The sequence below is a fragment of the Nymphalis io genome, chromosome 20, assembly GCF_905147045.1.
Source record: "Nymphalis io chromosome 20, ilAglIoxx1.1, whole genome shotgun sequence".
Lineage (NCBI taxonomy): Eukaryota > Metazoa > Arthropoda > Insecta > Lepidoptera > Nymphalidae > Nymphalis > Nymphalis io.
Window position 1 is genome coordinate 2,682,260 of NC_065907.1, and position 16,678 is coordinate 2,698,937.

The 16,678-nt window shown below is 32.6% G+C and overlaps 1 protein-coding gene across 2 annotated transcripts in view; it reads left to right on the plus strand.

Annotated features, from left to right (window-relative positions):
* The window catches only part of LOC126776464 (dystrophin, isoforms A/C/F/G/H), a 568,446-nt gene that overhangs the window by 227,547 nt on the left and 324,221 nt on the right, over positions 1-16,678 (plus strand). For both annotated transcript variants that reach the window (XM_050498980.1, XM_050498981.1), the window contains 3 exons: positions 1,702-1,913; positions 4,363-4,517; positions 6,042-6,183. In XM_050498980.1, the coding sequence (XP_050354937.1) occupies positions 1,702-1,913; positions 4,363-4,517; positions 6,042-6,183 (509 nt within the window). The remainder of the gene's footprint in view (positions 1-1,701; positions 1,914-4,362; positions 4,518-6,041; positions 6,184-16,678) is intronic.

The window sequence follows — 16,678 nt, forward strand, 5'->3', positions numbered from 1 at the left end:
CTTTATTCTGAGGGAATAAGATCTATAAAATATATACGTCTTCATTCTGATCTTCCATCTGAATTTTAAGTTATTTGATTTCGTTTGTTACATATCACTCCTATCATATTCAATTTTTAAGTATTTCGTCTAGTTACAAGCAAAGTTTTATATATATTTTTTTAATGTTTAAAAATTAAAATTATTTCGATTTAGTTTTGTAAGCAAATGGGCTGATAGTGTGCTCATAGACATTGTCCTGCATGAACTGTAACCATTCCTCACAAAATTGTTGCGCTAGGCATTAAATTAAAAAAAAAAAAAAAACTATTCCTTATAACTGTTTCATATGATATTATTTATTTATCAACCAAGATTTATCGCTAGTTATTTGAACGACTCGATCACGGGGAACTAATAAATAATAAATGGCTATATTGGTTTATGAATTTTTTGTATTTCTTTAATTTATTGTGTTATTATACTTTTTGTTTTCTTAATAAAATTAATGTTAAAGGATTGAACCTAGAAATATTCAATCTCCATCTTTTGTACTACGTAACTAAAAGAAAGTCTAAGCTCTAATCTAAATACACTTCATTCGGAGCGTAAAAACAAACAACGACCACATTTGGACCGTTATTCAACAAGTTTAAATTTAGAACATTGTATATAGATTATTTTATTAAGCTCCAAAAACCTTCTCCTCAAAAAGAGGAGAGGAGGCCTTTAGCCCAGCAGTGGGACACTCACAGGCTGTTACGGATTACGGATATAGATTAAGACGATATGCTAAGCTGAATTGTTACCAACTTTTGACTTAATAAAAAAAAAACTTTAATGTAAAATTGAATATTTATGAAATTAATCATATCATCCCACCGGTTAAGAAGGTAGATTCGACTGAAAAGATTTTTAAGAATCTTAGTAGATACTCGTTACATGAAATATTTATTTATGATATATATTTATCAGCTGAATAAATAAGCGAATACTAAATCTACGTATAATTATTGCAAACATAATCTCGTTTATGATATGTAAATTTTCAATAAATAGTTATTTAAATAAGTTTTGTTTAAAGTGATTTTAGATGTTGATTTGATTCCATCAAAATCTTTATTTAATAAAGAACTTAGTTCATTATACTGGGATGAAAAAAGCGTATAGTTTATCCCACAAAAGAATTACTAACCCAGTTATTCTTTTGTGGGTTTAGTCGTCGACGTAACGAGTTTACGATCATCGTGAGCGTTCATAACGTGAATAAACGTTTCGTTAAATTTTTAAAACGTCAACACTGAAAAATGTACAAGGATTTTTTTCTTACAGCCAGAACTGTTTATTAGGTTACAAGCTACTTAGAAATAACTAGATTGGCTTTGCACGAAGGTTTTGTTGACTAAAAGAGATTCTTGGAACAAAATTCTAGCAGCTTCGCTCGCTCTCAGCCGCGTTAAGCAATACACGGGTGTTTGGATTTTAAATTGGATGGATAGTTTGATATTAATAGACTACGACACTGTTTTATCGATTACACGTAAACTTGACATTATTATGGGAAACCCACTAAAAACCAGCGGTACCATTTCCGTCTCAACGAGGAGCGCCACAGATCGCTTGCGCATGTTACCATGATACTCTGACGTATCAAGTGATAACCTTGACACTTGGTATATATACATAATACATATATATATGAATATATAAATTTAATTTCAGTAACCGCACTAAGAGAACACTGGGATGAGGCAAACGCGCGTGTTCTACAGCGAAAAGCTCAGCTGGATGCGATGCTCGGTGACTCTCAGCGTTACGAAGCGAGGCGGCGTGATGCAGATGCATGGCTCACACGAATGGAGACACGCTTGGCCAGCATGACTGCACCCGGACACACTGCTGATGTTCTCGAGATGCAGCTGAGAGAACAGAAGGTAAGGAATTTGATTATTACGAAGCTTAGACACAAACATTATATGTAAGACTTTTTTTGCCTTTTTTTTTAATAACGACTTTTAAAATACACTAACGATTGATTTTTTTTCTCATGGTTAAGTATATTTAATGATTACGATACGATCATCTAAAAATTAAAATGACTTTCGAAGACTGAGACATAGACAGAATTATATTTCGTTTAAAAATAATAATTGTTACATATTAAAAAGACAACCAATATTTTGACCAGCGGCTTCGTTCACGTCAATCGGACTTGCTAAGTACCAATTCCTATTCTTCAAAAATAAGAATAGTCATACAAACTTTTATTCCCTTATTATAGATTTAAATTTTCTATATTCCTTTTTTAGTTCAAAGCTGTGTAAAAAAAACGGGTTTTTTTTACCCGTATGCAAATTTTTATTTATTTATTTATTTTTATTTATTTATTTACAAAATATAAGTAAACATTACAGGTTTAACCTAAAGCATTTACTTATTTAATTAATACACTTATTCCTTAATTATTATTGTTTGTATGTATTCCGCTGCCGTTTTGCGAAATACAGCAGGTGATGATTGTGATGTGATTGAGCAAAGTCAACGCGCGTATCAAAGGTGACTCGCTCACCAGTATCAATCGACAGCCAGGCACCACAAATAGCTTGTGTCGACGAGCGCGAGTGTATTTGTCAGGAACGTTCAATGATATTAGCTCTGATACTGAGGGACTGAAAATGGTACCTCTGAGTAACAGGAAGAAATAGCTTAGCAAGGCCATATGTCGTCGCACTTCGAGGGAATCGTATCCTGTCATTCCATGTATAAATAAACTAGGATAACAATAAGGATACCCTACGAAGAATCCGTATTGCTTGTGGTAAAGTCACCTCAAGAACTTCTTTTGGAGTTTCTCCACCATGAGTTTGTATTTTACCTCATGTGGACTCCAAATAACTGAGTTACTTTCTAACGTGCTTCTGACGAAACAGTTGTACAAAATTTTGACCGCAGCAACACTTTCAAGGTATTTTGACTGCCTCAAAACAAAACCTAGGGATTTGTATGCCGTTTTTGTAATATCGTAAACTTGGTCGGTAAAGCTCACGTTAACACTCATCAATACTCCTAAGTCTTTGGTAGTAGATTGCCGCCCTAGAACAACGTCGTTTAAACGATAGTCGTATTTGACTGGCATGTTTGCGCGTGTGAATGATATTATAGCGCACTTTTCATCATTAAACTTAAGCCTATCCCGCTTACTCCATTCTTCAACATTTTGGATGTCTTTTTGTAACATCAAGCAATCCGATGGTGTTTTGATTTTTAAGAATAATTTCAAATCATCTGCAAATAACAAACTATGAGCTGCACTAACAGCATCAGGGAAATCGTTAATAAAAATCAGAAACTCAAGAGACCCTAAATTGGAACCTTGACTTATTCCGGAAAACGTAAAATACGGTTCTGAGAGTTGTCCATTAAACTGCACATACTGCCTCCGGTTACGGAGGTAGCAGGAGAAAAATTGTAACAAGGCAGGAGTAAATCCGGCGGCTGCAAATTTACGGAGCAATAAGTCGTTATCGACGTATCAAACGCCTTCCAGAAATCAAAATATGCAGTGTCAACTTGAAAGCCCCTATCCACCGCCATAGCAGTGTATGAGTAAAATGATAATAAGTTACTTGTAGTCGAGCGACCAACTCTGAATCCGTGTTGGGCATCAGACAGTTGTATCTCAACCTGTACACTTATCAAGCGATGTAAGATACTTTCAAACAACTTGCCAAATACTGACAGTACAGCTACCGGCCTATAATCACATACGTTTGTTCCGAAATTATTCTTAGGTACCGGAACCACACGTGTGATTTTCCACACATCTGGGTACCGACAGGTTGTGAGACACAAATTAAAAATGTACAACAAAGGGGAAGCAAACACCGACCGACAATCTTTAATGATGTATGGCGGAATGCCGTCAGCCTTTTCAAGAGCTAGCTCCACATCGGACAAACTCAAAGACCCTATATGGATGCGTCGGTTAGACACCTCAGCCTGTTCTGCCTCTCTTTGTGCATCTAACTTAGGTGGTTTATCTGAATACACAGATCTAAAGTATTCAGCAAATAGCTTAGCACATTCGCTGCCTGGTACTGACCTCCCATTATTTAAAATAGGTCTCCGTTTTTTCCCTTTACTACGTTTTGACGCTACATAGCCCCAAAACGTCGATGGATCAAGTCGTATCATTCTCAAACCGATCTTTATATATTTGGATTTTCTTGTTGCTAGCCCCAGTAGTTATGGCTGTGTGTTGACATGTCAATCAGTTATGCTTTTATATATATATATATATATATATATATATATATATATATATATATATATATATATGCTTTGTCTATTATCTTACCTTAAACCAATTTATCGTTTTCACAGTCATTCCACGCCGAAGTACACCAATATAAGCATCAAATCGAACTCTTCGGCCAGCTGACGCAGCGCCTCATTGCGGTCTATAGAAACGATGACACAACGCGTATCAAACGCGCTACCGAATCAATAAACCATCGTTATAACGAACTGAACAATAGGTAAATATTTATTTTTTATTTATTTAACATATTACTGCAAAACTCGAAAAGTATGTTTTGTAAAAGAGCGGCCTTTTTTATATAACATCGGGATGCGACATTGGCATATCGCCATCAATCGAGCGACCTAATGTTAAGTCCCTTGTGCCTGTGGTTACACTGGCTCACCCATCAAACCGAAACACAACAATATTAAGTAGTGTGTGCAGTGGTAGGAAAATATGTTAATAATGTTTATCACTTTATATAAGAGATTTAGATTTAGAGCCGAGATGGCCCAGTGGTAAGAACATGTGAATCTTAACCGATGATCGTGGGTTCAAACCCGGGCAAGCACCACTGAATTTTCATGTGCTTAATTTGTGATTATAATTCATCTCGTGCTTTACGGTGAAGGAAAACATCGTGAGGAAACCTGCATGTGTCTAATTTCACTGAAATTCTGCTACATGTGTATTCCACCAACCCGCATTGGAGCAGCGTGGTGGAATAAGCTCCAAACCTTCTCCTCAAAAAGAGGAGAGGAGGCCTTTAGCCCAGCAGTGGGACATTCACAGGCTGTTACGGTTACGGTACTTTATATAAAAGTAATATATTATGTAAATATGGCCTCTGCTCCAAATCGGTTATTTTGCCATTGGCGGTAGAATATATGAGTGGGTGGTACCTACCCAGAACACAGTAACCAAGTAGAAGCTTAAAACATTTTTAATTTTACATTTATAATTTCTTCATTTAACTATTACTAATTGTTTGAAATAATTTCTATGATCCTTTAAATAAATGAAAACATTTAAAAAAAAAGAATTTTTTATGAGTTATTCCATTTTCAAATATTTAGTACTATTTTATAAGTAACCAAACAAAGATAATTATAATACTGCTGTATCAAACTCCTCCTAGTATCTAGACTCCTTACGCGAATGTCAGGTCACTTTTTATATTTATCTTGACTGGTCACAAAGGTGTGGTCGTAACTTTTAGGTAAATTAAATGTCATATATATCTTAAGTGCATTTACTTTATCATCAAACATTAGAAATTAATCTTAACATATTAATATCTACTTATTAGATAAGTTAGTCCTGAAAAGAAATAGTATAATCTTACCGCTTTTCAATAAGTACTAGAAAAAAATCGTTAGATGGCGCTATAATATATTTACTGTTCCATCGAAAACTTTCTTCTTTTGGTAAAAAAACAAAGATGGCGCTGTTGCAATACTATCATATATATCATATAGTTACCATCACCATAAACATTGACACTGTAAGAAAAATTAACTATCCCTTAGATCGTCAATGCTCTAACCTTAGTGAACTGGCTTGTTATGTTCTTTGTGCCTTTAGATACATTGAAAGACTCACCATTCAAATCGGAACACAACAATAATACTGTTGATTGATGGTATAATACATGATGACTAGGTATTTACTCAGACGAGCGTTCACATAGCCTTACTTAGAATTTTAGATATATGTAATTTATACTGTTATTGTAATTATATTAAATTTTGTTTTATAGTATTGTGGCTCGCGGAAAAGCATTACATTCTGCGGTTTCGTCGCTACAAAATTTCGATCGTTCTTTGGAGAATTTCGTGGCTTGGCTGAGTGAAGCGGAGTCATTGCTGGATGCAGCTGAGCGAGATCCTCATTTGCTCAAGGTAAAATTAATTGAATATTATGAAAAATATTACTTACCTTATACTAATAAATACTATTATAACTGCTATTAACAAGTATCTACATACTATATGCCATTTTCTACAGCGCCATCTATTATGCAAATATGGCAAAACAAAAACTAAGAAGTTATTTTACTGTCGCATAGATGTCGCTTAAATTATATTTAAAATTAGAAAGCTTTTCAGTCAGCGCCCTCTCTCGTAGGGTTGCATAACTCTTTCGGTGTTGGGTATACACGAAACTGATTAAAAAGTTGACCATCGCCATCTACTGCAGGGTAGTCGAACTTCAATAAAATGTATAATACATAAGACTTGATATTGCTTTAGTTAATATACGCAGATGAAACTGCTTATTCGCAGCTATAATCAAATGTAAATTAAATTCAAAGTTGAACTAGATGGCGCCCAATATATTTTGTTAGGACATTTTAGTACAAGATTTTACTAACATTTTAAGAAATAAGTTTCATTGTTAGTATTCGGACTGTATTTGTTATTGAGTTACGCTATATGCTAATTGTTATCAGAATGCTTACAGTAACAGCCTGTAAATGTCCCACTGCTGGGCTAAGGCCTCTTCTCCCTTTTTGAGGAGAAGGTTTTGGAGCTTATTCCACCACGCTGCTCCAATGCGGGTTGGTCAGAATGCTTAATAAATATAAATTGATGAAACTATAACTTCCGTTTTAAATAACAAGGCTGACAGGAATTGTAAGCGGTCATACATTCGGCTCGTTGACACTGTAAGGAATATTAATTACTCCTTACATCGTAACATCGTCGATGCGCCACAAACCCTAGGGACTAAGACATATCCTGTGTATGTAATTACACAACTTTTAAACTACAAATTGTAATAGTCTAAGACTAAGTCTGAATGTAATATATAATACGAATATTAGAAAATATTACGAATTATAGCTACATTTTTAATCTGGCAACAAGAACATTGACTGTTACTCTTTATGGCGGGAAACTCTTTGAATTCTTTTTTTACGAGTATTTCAACACGCAATCAGCGTGTTGAAATGTTGTTTTTACAACAGTAACACAAAGAATACTATGCAGTGATGGAATCTGTGATGCTAGATGGTTCCTACATAGACTGGCTTGCATGAAGCCTTACTATGAAGTACTCCTACTACTCCTAGCCTTACTAGTAAGTAACAGTAACAGTAACAGCCTGTTTATGTCCCACTGCTGGGCTAAGGCCTCCTCTCCCTTTTTGAGGAGAAGGTTTGGAGCTTATTCCACCACGCTGCTCCAATGCGGGTTGGTGGAATACACATGTGGCAGAATTTCAGTGAAATTAGACACATGCAGGTTTCCTCACGACGTTTTCCTTCACCGTCAAGCACGAGATGAATTATAATCACAAATTAAGCACATGAAAATTCAGTGGTGCTTGCCCGGGTTTGAACCCACGATCATCGGTTAAGATTCACGCGTTCTTACCACTGGGCCATCTCGGCTTTTTTTAAGCCGAGATGGCCTAAAAAAAGCCATAGATAAAAAAAGCCAAGAATAAACATAGTACTAGTAAGTACTATGTTTATTTTAAGTAGTTTTCGTTTCCATCCACATATATAAGTCACATAAAAACATATATAAAGTTATTATTCAATAGAAATCCTACTTAAAATTAGATATATAAAATATTTCTCGCTATTCCACGGTTAGCGCATTGGCGATGTAAGGGATCGTTTCTAGTCACGCAGTAGCGTGTCAAGCCATGTTCAAGCTAACAGAACTGGCGAGCAACACCGTGTGCAATATTACACGAACGAATTGGAGCCCCTTTAGCCCCTCTCATAACTCAAAAACTATTTTACATAAACATGTCAAATTTAGCTCATATATTGAGACTTGCGAGATGCATATGCGTTTCAAATTTCATAAACACACCTCAAACAGTTATTAAGATATTAACGTCTAGAAATCGTCATTTTTATTACTGACTGACGTATAGATCAAAACTCTTACCCAGTCCCAGATGACTTAGAAAGTTCAAATTTGGCATCCAGATACATAGTTGAGTTATTACAAAGGAATAAATCAGAAATTAGTAAATTTTTATTATTTTATTACAAGTTTTCAATTAATTGATTCTATTAGGAACACTTATTTATATTGCCTGTAATGTCAGAATCAGCAATCAAAATTGATGACAGCCGGTCTTTATGTAGTCTTCACGTGAATATATAACGAGTGGACTACCGCCCTTAATTTTTTTTATCCAAAAATATCAGTTTTAGTACTTATAACTATGAGTATAGTCGATTTTTGTAATTATTACGTTTTAATAATTACTTATAAGTAATGATCTTACACTATTGATGTGCACTAAATATTGAAGGAATAATTAATACTTAATTATTACACTAAAAAATCGCTCAACGCTCTTCGTGTTCAATATAATAATGGGTTTAGGATACTGTTGGGTCTGCCTCGATTCTGTAGTGCTTCAGAAATGTTTGCACAAGCACGCACAGATGATTTCTATGCGATCATGAGAAAAAGATCTGCATCTCTGATACGTAGAATCAGAGACAGTACCAACACTATCCTAATGATGATTGCAAATGACGTTAATGGCTATATGATGAGGCGGATGATCCAGAAGTCATTGTAATCATCTGGTTTATGCGCCTCGTACATAAACAATTATTTTTACTTAATTTCTAGTCGTATATATATATATAAAATTGTATTTGTTATGTGTTTAATTAATCTATAATTCTTATATATTTTAATTGTAATTTTTATGATTCTAATTTTAATTTTAATTATTAATGAATGTTCTGTAATTATAAATATGTAATCTGTAGACAGTTATGGGCCTCGATGCCTGAATAATAAAGTTATTATTATTATTATTATTATTATTAATCCTCGTTAATAATTATATTATAGCCATCGCAAGTTCTAAAGTTGTAAGTTCTTAAAATAAGAATTTCTTCCGAAAATTTGGCTTGCTGGTAGGAACTAGCCGTCGAACATAGGGCTCTTCCGTGACTCTTTTAGTAGGTACTTAATAATAATTCGTATATAAAAACTAGCCAAGTCAGACCTTAGGCTTCAATGTATTATCCTAAGTTATAAGAAGAAATGAAATTTTAAGTTGTTATAAATAAATTTCAGGACTGACCATTGAACTTGGCGCCCATTTAGGTCTCACTTCTTTTGTTGTTGAAGTCAACAACCAAGGTATATATTATAATATTGATATAAATATGATATGTGCACCAAAAGAACTTGACTCTCATTTCACATTAATTTTTTTGATGGAATATATCCTTACAATGACAATGTCTATTGGCAATAGTGACCACTTACCATCAGGTAGCCGATTTGCCTGTCTACCTCAATAGTCTAAAATATACGTCAAAAAATTAAAAAATAAGAATTTATTATTTTGTATATTTTATATTATAACTGTATTTCTCGCCTTTATTAATATTAGAGTTGCAAGCGTTGCTCATCTTTCTTGAATACATACAATAAGTTAAAACTTCTAACATTTTTCGCCTTAAATCCCGTTCCCAACTACCAAGTTTTAACGACCGCCGGCAGCACTTTATAAAGCAAACAAATGTGAAATGGCGAATGCTGAAATCCGAATTATTCACGCTACGACGAAATTTTGGAGCAACAGTTCAAAATGGGATTTAATAAGTCTGGCTTAATATGTATAGTGTGTTATTCGGCGCTGTTAAGACTAGAGGACTATGGAAAAAAAATTTGACAGTGCTTTTTATTAATAATCATAATATTGATAGAACAATTTGATTTTAATTTAAAATATGTGCAAGAAATACGAAGGAAACTGTTTATAGAAAAAGCATATCAAATGAGATCGCGTCGCGAGAGGGCGTATAAGGGTCGAATGGGTGAGGTCTCAAAAGATAGCTTTAGGCGCACTCTTAATATTCTGGGTTCAAACCTGGATAAGCGCTACTGAATTTATACGTGCTTAAATTGTGTTTATAATTCATTTCGTACTTGGCGGTGAGGGGAAACATTATTGGCTCGACCTGAGAATCGAACTCAGGACATCGGGATCTGCGGCCTTATTAGACCAACGAGATAGTCTTAACTGAAAAAGTTACTATCTTCATAAAACGATGTTCAAACAAAGCCAAAAGACATTGTGTGATCAAAAATATATACGGAATTGAATATAATTTGCTTTATTGTACACCAAAAGAGTTACAGAAACACAGTTATAAACACAAACAAAAAATTGTTAATGTACAAAAGGCGGTTTTATCGCTAAAAGGGCGATCTCTTCTAGACAACCTTTGGGTAGAGGATATGAGATAAATAAAGCGGTAAGGAGGTGTACAGATCTATTTTACTTTAATATAACTTTACTTCATAAACAATTAAAATAATATATATTAAAATTACTGGGAACACAGTGTTTGAACTTCACAAAGTATACTTTAAGCTTACTTTAAAGTTTTCACTTGAACGCATCAGCTGGTAAATGTTCCAATACTGAAACCCCATGATTTTCATTTTAAAACGGATAAACAACGCTGAAGTATTTTATCATTTTTATATACGTATGTATAGATTTATAGTTTTAACTAAACATTAATTTAATTGCAATTAACATAAGTTTGTAATTTAATTGTTTAATCAGATTAACTTCGGAACTTTGCTTGTTTTTCCCGGTAGAGTATATTATAGGTGTATTAAATGTTAATATTTAAGTTAAAATATAAAAATAATATTCTAGTATAAAAATAATTCAGTTATTTGCATCAACTCGGTCAAATAGATAGAGAGAAAAAAAAAACTGAACAACAGTTTTGGTAACTTGTAAATAGTCGTATTAACTTGAAAATACGCAGTTATTTTCGAAATTACAAACACAAAATTCATTTCGGATTTAAAGCTTTAATATTCATAGTTTGATTATGTCATACATAATTGATTTCGACTAGACTTTAGCCGCGTTACATCCGGGCAGGGCTTAACCGTGCAATAGACTTACTTTTGAATAAAATTAGTTTAAAAACACAAGCATATAAGATTATCTTATGATATTTATTTAAGGTTTTTACTTCTAAATTATTTTCTGCTGAATATACAAAATATATAAAATCAAATATGGTATGGACTTCTATATAAAATAATTTCAATTTTATTAATTAAAAAATACAAAATTTCGTTTTCCGTTATAATAGAAAATAACATAGTATATGACGTCATCCTAAAAGCTCTCAGCGCTCTTAAGTTTTCGCCTCTCAGTAAATTTTACAACAGTCTTCAGATTTTAACATTTTAAATAACATTAACATATTAATATGTTATATGCAAATCTGATATCAATTTATTAATTATGCTTTTATTTTATAAATTCATTATAGGATGAATTCTTAAAACCGTGATCCAATAATATTAAAAAAAAAAAAACAATTAAACTATTCTTTATTCAATTAAGGTCTTCTAGCACATTTCAAGATTACAAGATTAAAATGAATGTAAAGAAACCACCTGTCCAGAATATTCTATAATGACGTATGCATAAAATTCAATTATAACTGTTTTTATCAAATACATAACAAAATCATTAACGTGTGTTTATAAAGTGTATGTGTATAAAGTGTGTTTGTTTGTTTATTTATTTGTTACGCTTTCAAGTGTTAATTTTTCAACCAATCATCATACTCGTTACCTCACCCCCCCCCCCTCATTCGGACGAATTTGCGGGCGGAAGCTAGGATAAAAATAGATAGCTTTAAAACTCCAAATATAACTGTCTAATAAGTGATATGTATATTTCATTCATTTAGTAACATTAAATCTTTTACGTTTAATATACGTCATTTAGCAAACGACAGTAACTTAGTACATAGCAAGGAAATGTATTACATACTTTCTTAAAACGGTAATTGCTAATGAGCTTTTTTCAAACAAAATTTCGTTTCTGGCGGTCAATGAAAACATCGTGACGAAATCAGTATTTTGTCGAATGAAAATCTTACACATTTGTGCATCAATCCAAAATGAGTCCCACACTTCTCAAAAGAAGAAGCTTAGCCCAGCCATGGGTCATTTACAGTTCTTTTATTTTGAATAATTTTTTAAACATCTCTAAATTTTCAACAAAACCGTCATTAATATTCAGAAGCATTATGTACTGAACAGCGGGCGTTTAATGTATAGCATAATCAAAAGTTCAACGTAGTTTTAAATTAAACGCTGAAGTTGAATAAGCCGCGGCGAACTCCGTAATAGCTTATTAGTATAGCTATCGATTTAAAAAAAGTAATTTCGAAGATATTTTAGCTTGTAGACATGTAATTGTATATAATTACAGAGCCGAGATTGCCTAATGGTTAGAAAATCAGAATTATATCCGAATATTGTGGGTTAAAAACCTTGACGAACACCATCAAATTATCATGTGTTCGCTTGATGGAATTACAATATTTACAAATATATTTTTATAGATGCAAAAAGTACGACTGAGTTATATACAATAGAATCTAGATTTGAAATTGGTGGGAATATTGAATTTAATCGTGTACAATGATGATTCGATTAGGTTAATTTAATATTGAAAGCTTTCGAAAATTAAAAAAATATATATGACAAATAATATATGATTAAATTTTAACCAAAACATATATACTTCTTAATTGAAATTTTATTTAATTAAAGTGTTACTAAATTTAGTTTTTACCAAAACTACAATAGGAGACATTATGGGAAAAATCCTTACCATCCCATTTTTTTATATGAGGGGAAATCCTCATGATATTCATCATCCTCTACCCCAGATGATGATGATAGAGGGTTATGTACTCTTACCGACTAAAACCACCACGGTCAGTTTTCGCTCCGCAGAGGGCGAAGTTACGGGCACACTTGCGTATTCATCCGCGACTCCTCCAGATATACCTATAATAAATACATTACCTATAATATATATATATATATATATATATATATATATATATATATATATATATATAAACATTTAAGTGCTTCCATTTTGTAAAATTGTAATAAAATGAGATTAAATTCACGCTTCTTTATTAGTTGCAGCCATTATGCTAATTATATTTGTATTACAAATTGTATTAAGACCCACTAACATACATTTTTTTTTCAGGTATGTTTCATACATATTGGATACTCATTATGCTTATTGGGTAAGTACTATTAATACTATAATATGAGATGGCCCGGTTGTAAGATCGCGTGAATTTTAGCCGATGATCGTGGGTTCAAACCAAGCACCACTGAATTTTCATGTGCTTAATTTGTGATTATAATTCATATCTCGCTTGACGGTGAAGGAAAACATCGTGAGGAAACCTGCATGTGTCTAATTTCACTAAAATTCTGCCACATGTGTAATCCACCAACCCGCATTGGAGTAGCGTGGAACAAGCTCCAAACTTTCTCCTCAAAAAGCGAGAAGAGGCCTTAGTCCAGCGGTGGGACATTCACGTGCTGCTACTGTTACTATTAATACACACATTGTATATAAAGTCGCGGCTTTTAAATAATGTTTTTAAAACTCGTATATACGCTCGTTTTTTACTAAATTGTTATATGTTTCTTATATCAATAACTTCGTATTTTTAATAAGTTTCGTGTGGTTTTTTATGCTTAAAAAATAATCCGTATTGCGTCTTGGCATTAACAGATCGACGACAGTTTACTATATGAAATTTTTGTACTAAAATTTATCCTAATATAAAGAGATAATATTTTATTTTTTTATATGTGTGTTTGTAATGGATAAAATCAAAAACACCACAAACGTTTTTAAAAATTCTTTCATCTAGCTTCATTATCAGCGAGTAACATAGTATTTCATATAAAAAAACTTAGATATACCTACGAAAATTTCAATAGTGTAACCCAAGGTATTAATTTTTTTTTCAAATTATCTACTTATATAAAATTGTTCAACACGGATAAAGTCGGGGCGGGCCGATGGTATAATGCAAAATAATATTACATTATTCTTCATATATTAATTCCATATAAAATGTAACGTTTAATAATCGAAGTATGGCCTATTTTTTTATTAAATTTTTTCCCAATATAAATAGCCAGCAATAATAATGTTGACAGAAGTTTGACTGTAACTTAAACACCTTCGCTAAAATAGATAATACAAATTCACTTTTTTAGAAGTATACACCATTGCTAAAACTATTATTGTGCCGCAATGTCCTTTGTGTTATTACACTGGCTCACTTACCTTACAAACTTAAAAAGAAGATCATTAAATACATTAACCATTTCATATCTTAATGCCCCACCAACCTTGGGAACTAAGATGTTACATTCCTTGTACCTGTAGTTACATTCACTCACCCTTCGAAATAAAACGCAAAAATACTAAGTATTACTGTTTAGCGGTAGAATATCTGATGAGTATGTGGTATCCTGACGGGTATATATAACCCTACCACGTAGTAAAACCTCTTTACATGTCCCTATGTCTATTTGTACAGTTATTTGAATAGTGCATCATTTGTGACCGTATGCTTATTATTTGGTGTACAATTGACTATCGTTATTGTCACTAGTTTCAGTCTATGGCTTTGCCCGAATGTAAGTTGTGTACGTTGGGTGAGCAGGTATTTGATACCCTATATCCCTTTCTAGACCCTTGACAACACGTAGGCAAAATTTCATGATTATCAATTGACTAGTTCAGACCTTTCTTATATTATAGGTAAGCTGACGAGCATATCACCTGATGGTAAGTGGTCATCAACGCCCATAGACATTGGCCTTGTAAGAAATGTTAACCATCGCTTACATCGCCAATGTGCCAGCAACCTTGGGAACTAAAATGTTTTGTCCATTGTGCATGTAATTACACTGGTTCACTCACCCTTTAAACCGGAACACAACAACAAAAACGTAATAAACAAACTCATTTTCCTATTTACAATATAGTTAGGATTATATGGTTTTTAATAACAATATAATAATCGACATAAGGTACCCTTCACACGCTGATGTAGCGTGTCACGAATGCCTCATACATAATGCGCATACCGACTCGATAGATTGCGATCTATCATATAAGATTATTTCATACTCGCACCTGCGTCTTATTGTCAATCACAATATTTATATGAAATTATATATTAACGTATTTGCGGTGATGCCTTTCTTAAGGATCAAATCAAATCGATTAAAATGTATTTTTATTAAACTTTAAAATAAAGCGCTTTTTATCGACCACCGTTCCGAAAAGCAGCGATAAAAATCTCGCATAGTAAATACATAGCGAATTAAACCTTTATTTAGTCTTTCTAATATTTACAATATCAATTTGTAAACAAATTCAAAAACACGACTTGCGAAGTGTTTAAAAAGTAAGTAAGAAGGATTTGTTTGTTATTTTACTGCATAGAATTAATAATTATTTGTAGACACATATATACGGTCTCACAGCAAACAGTTATATTAACAGAACAGTAAAGAAAGCGTCCAAACGACCTCTGTTGCTTAAATCAAAAGAAAAATATATACTAAGAAACATTTGTTTACAAAATACAATTAATAAATTCACGGACACAAGAGCTTGAAAATGAAACTATCGCCTTATCGTTTTTTTATTGTATTGAAAATCATTAACAGTTTATATATAAAACGCTTCGTTTCTTTTTCTTTTAAATCGAGATTTTTTTAATTTAATTCTTGTTGTAGTGTTTTCAGTGTCAAAAAGTTAGTATAATTATATTTCTTTATTTTTTCATTCATTCACTCAATTACTTACTTATTTATTTAACGAAAACAACAGCAATATAAAAACATATTGACATTAAAAGTGCAATGCTTCCATACATTGTAATGATTATATATTGAATAGAGTCATTTGTAATTTCCATATATTTACGTCGTAACTACTATTATATTATACTTTTTTTAAATTTTTAGTACATTGTTTAATCTTGTTTTAATAATAATTAAAAATAATTCATACATTAATTGTTTTTTCATACAAAATTTGGCACCAAAAATTTGCTTCCTATTAAATATTACCTAAAAATTACACCAAACGGTTCTTTAAACTGAATTAAACTCAGAATCCGATCATCTACTCGCACAAATCTGCGTCGATTAGAGGAATCGTTACCAAGTCGTTTAAAAACAATTCGACCTTTGCTTCCCGTTTCTAAACGAGCGAATGCGTTTTATATCAAAGACAGGGTAAAAATCTCGCCTTTTTACCAAGAAATTACAATATTTCCGCTCTGATGGACACAAAGAAAGCCGTCCGGTTGTAAGAAGCCCTTGTTATCGATAAAACGTTTGAACTCATTTTTACGTCGCCGCCGAAGTTCGATCCATTGTTTTTAAATTTTAATTTAAAATTTTATAAAATGTTTATAAATTGCGAGCTTCTGTTGTATATTATAATAACCTATTAAAATTTTGAAGTTGATCGTCGCGTCTTGTGTACAGCGCTTCTTAAAAA